This window comes from Arachis ipaensis, chromosome B01 (assembly GCF_000816755.2).
Source record: "Arachis ipaensis cultivar K30076 chromosome B01, Araip1.1, whole genome shotgun sequence".
Classification (NCBI taxonomy): Eukaryota; Viridiplantae; Streptophyta; class Magnoliopsida; order Fabales; family Fabaceae; genus Arachis; species Arachis ipaensis.
The window spans coordinates 4,699,475-4,702,523 of NC_029785.2; the positions used below are offsets into that span (position 1 = coordinate 4,699,475).

At 29.4% G+C, this 3,049-nt stretch overlaps 1 protein-coding gene across 1 annotated transcript in view; it reads right to left on the reverse strand.

The window, feature by feature from the left end:
• The window catches only part of LOC107605647 (glycerophosphodiester phosphodiesterase GDPD1, chloroplastic-like), a 4,024-nt gene extending 2,546 nt beyond the window's left edge, over positions 1–1,478 (reverse strand). Inside the window, exons 1-2 of the mRNA XM_016307635.2 lie at positions 1,259–1,478; positions 185–702 (exon numbers count right to left, since the gene is read on the reverse strand). Coding sequence (XP_016163121.2) covers positions 185–702; positions 1,259–1,475 — 735 coding nt within the window. The 5' untranslated portion in view covers positions 1,476–1,478. The remainder of the gene's footprint in view (positions 1–184; positions 703–1,258) is intronic.

The following is a 3,049-nucleotide window of genomic DNA, read 5'->3' on the forward strand; positions in this document are numbered from 1 at the left end:
CTAGCATAAGGACCACATTTTTTCTTTTTATTTGAGTAACAAATTATCCATTTTATAATCTTTAGAAAACATGAGCTAATTTTTTCTTTTACATCATCTTAAAACAGAAAATAAAAATGCAAATCACACAACTTATAATATGGTCATATATCCTAATGTCTTGTTTAATTGTGAATATATTTACCTTCAAGATGGAGTGAAGAACATGGACAAGATATCCTTGTTCATAAACAATGTAGTCATCAAACTTCAACTCAATGTTGAAACCCAAAGAAGGATTGACATTAACGAAAGCTTCATGGAGTGTGCAGAGTGAGTCATCTTGTTCCACGTTCCACTTGACTAGCTTCCCCTCTTCAGTTTTCCTAAGCAGGGTTTTTCCGTTCTTGTCCCTCTGAGGGCCGCAAGAGAGGAACTCGGAGAGGGTCAATTCCGTAACTTTCTCCCCAAACACAGTGCCGTTTTCTTCACAGAAGATGTGGTCGTCGTGGAAGATAACGGGACAGTTATCTTTCGTGACTTGCACGTCGAATTCGATGAAGTCAAGGGCCAAGTTAGATGCAGCTTTGAAGGAAACAATGGAGTTTTCTTTGATAGCTCTCATTCTCTGATCTAATGACTGCAAATCGTTCATGCCACTTCCCCGGTGTCCGATCACCGCAAACTTCGCCACCTCAAACCTCCTCTGCTCTATCTCCACCTCTACAATTTTCGTAGTAAACAGAGGATTTTAGTTTAATTTTAATGCACCAACTAATATTATAGGATAATTGTCTAATTATATCTTAGATGACTATTCGATCGGTTAACATAAAAAAAATAACTAGCCAATTAGTTATAATTCAAATAGCATAATCTCTCTATATTTACGTAAGAAGTTGCAGGTTCGAGTCTTCCTATCTTTAATAAAAAAAACATAAAATTTATGTAATTGAATGTATGTATAAAATATTTTATATCAAAATTAAAATTAATATACTAATTTATTCATTTAAATTTTTGAAAAAATTTAAAATTTACTAAAATTTATTGTTTTTGATATTTTTTAAGTTATTAACATATAGAGAAAAAATTTATACACTAGCAAAATTTATTATTTTTAGTCAATATTTTTAAATATTATTGAATAATTACAGGTTATAAACAATAAATTTTATTAATTCTTTAATATTTTTTTAAACTTAAATGTAGTAGACTAAAATATTAATATGAAATAATAAACGAAACTAATAGTATGAACCAAAAATTGAACATATACCTCTAGAGGAATGACTTGAGCACCGTAGATCTAAGGAAGGGATTTGAGAGACCGGGAGAAGCTTGAGAGCCATTTGCGTCAAAGATAGAGAGAATTGAAATGAAAGAGGAAAATAAAGTTGTGGGAATGGTGAAGCGAGTTGTTGAGATGTATTGGAGAATATATATAATAATGGATTTGGGGTTGGGAAAGCCATACCTAAAGAGAGGATAAGCATGCCAATTCAATGGGATCTTCACGTTGAATATTCTGTTGGATATTCTTTTTTATGCATTTTAATAGATAAATTATGACAACTCCTTATGACAACGAGAGGTTGACCTTTGCTTAGTTTTGTTTATGACTTTATGGTTATGGTAGCGCAAACATAATAAAAAAAAGATTTGGATTCTCTAAAGTTTGAATTTTATTATAGAGAATTAAGTGTGATATTTTATTATTGATTTTATACGTAAAACTAAAAATAAATATAAAAGAGAAACTATTTAAGGATAGAAGATCACACTTTATTCTTTAAAGTGAAATTCAAACTTTAGAGGATTCAAATCTTAAAAAAAGATATTGAACGTTGTTAAATGGATATTTTTTTTAGAAGAAGTATAGAGAGTCAATGGAATATCTATACAATGTGTACAATGAGATATAAAGATGTTCGATTCAATAGGATATCAGATGTTTATTATCACTGGTACCCGAATGGTTATTCTGAATAGTATATGTGTATTGTGTTTGAAAAATTAGTAGTATTTTATCTTGAATGTTCATTTTTTAACTCATATTAGGCCAAATAAATAACCCATTATACATATTATACAAATATTCTATTGGCTTCCTAGCAGAATTGTTTTTTTAATGCTAAATTGTAGTAGTTAGCTACATTCTTTAATTGGCTTAAAATCAAACTAATAAATCTAGTGCGAGTGTTGTAAGTTAGCAAATTATAACATATATAGTACACATAAATTATTACTAATGTTAGTCGCATATATTTTGGAACAAAGTGTAGTTTGGGTGTGTGCTTGGGGAGTATTTATGAATTGGAAGGATATTCCACCATATTTTGCATTCACCAAAACAAAATTAGTTATTAAATTAATAAATTTTATTTTTTACTGCGACTTTGATGATGTGTATGTTGTATTTGTTAAATAATAATTTTTTGTTGTTGATAAATATGATGAAAGTTTATGTATGTTGGATTGATTAATTTTAAAATTATATAAAAAAAAATTTTATTGTTTAAATTAGTCATACAAATTATAATTTAAAATTATGTATTAATTTTGCAATGTTTAATTAGGAAGATTCATAAACAAGTATAGTCATAAGTATTTTGATCTAATTTATAGTCATTCTATCGGCTAGTGGCACGCTTTTTAAGCGTAGTCATATCTTCTTTTATCGGCACGCTTTTAAAGTGTAGCCAAAACCACTCCATTGGGTCACTTCTAAAAGCGTGGCAATATGTACACTTTTCAGTAAGTTTTTCAAGCGTAGCAAGAAATGAAAGCGTGCCAAAAAATAAAAGCGTGCCAGAAAAACGTGCTGATAAATCACAAAAACGTGGTGATAGAGCAATCGACACGTTTGCGGATGTGACCCTTTTAAAAGTGTGCCAATAACTAAAAAAACGTGACAAAAATCTATTGGCATGTTTTTTTGTACTTTTCAGCACGCTTTAAAAGCGTGACAGAAAACTTATTTTCTTATAGTGGATTGATTCATATTCCGTCAGAATTTTATCTTTTATAATTTAAATATTTTATTGTTAATTTTTTCGATACCATATTA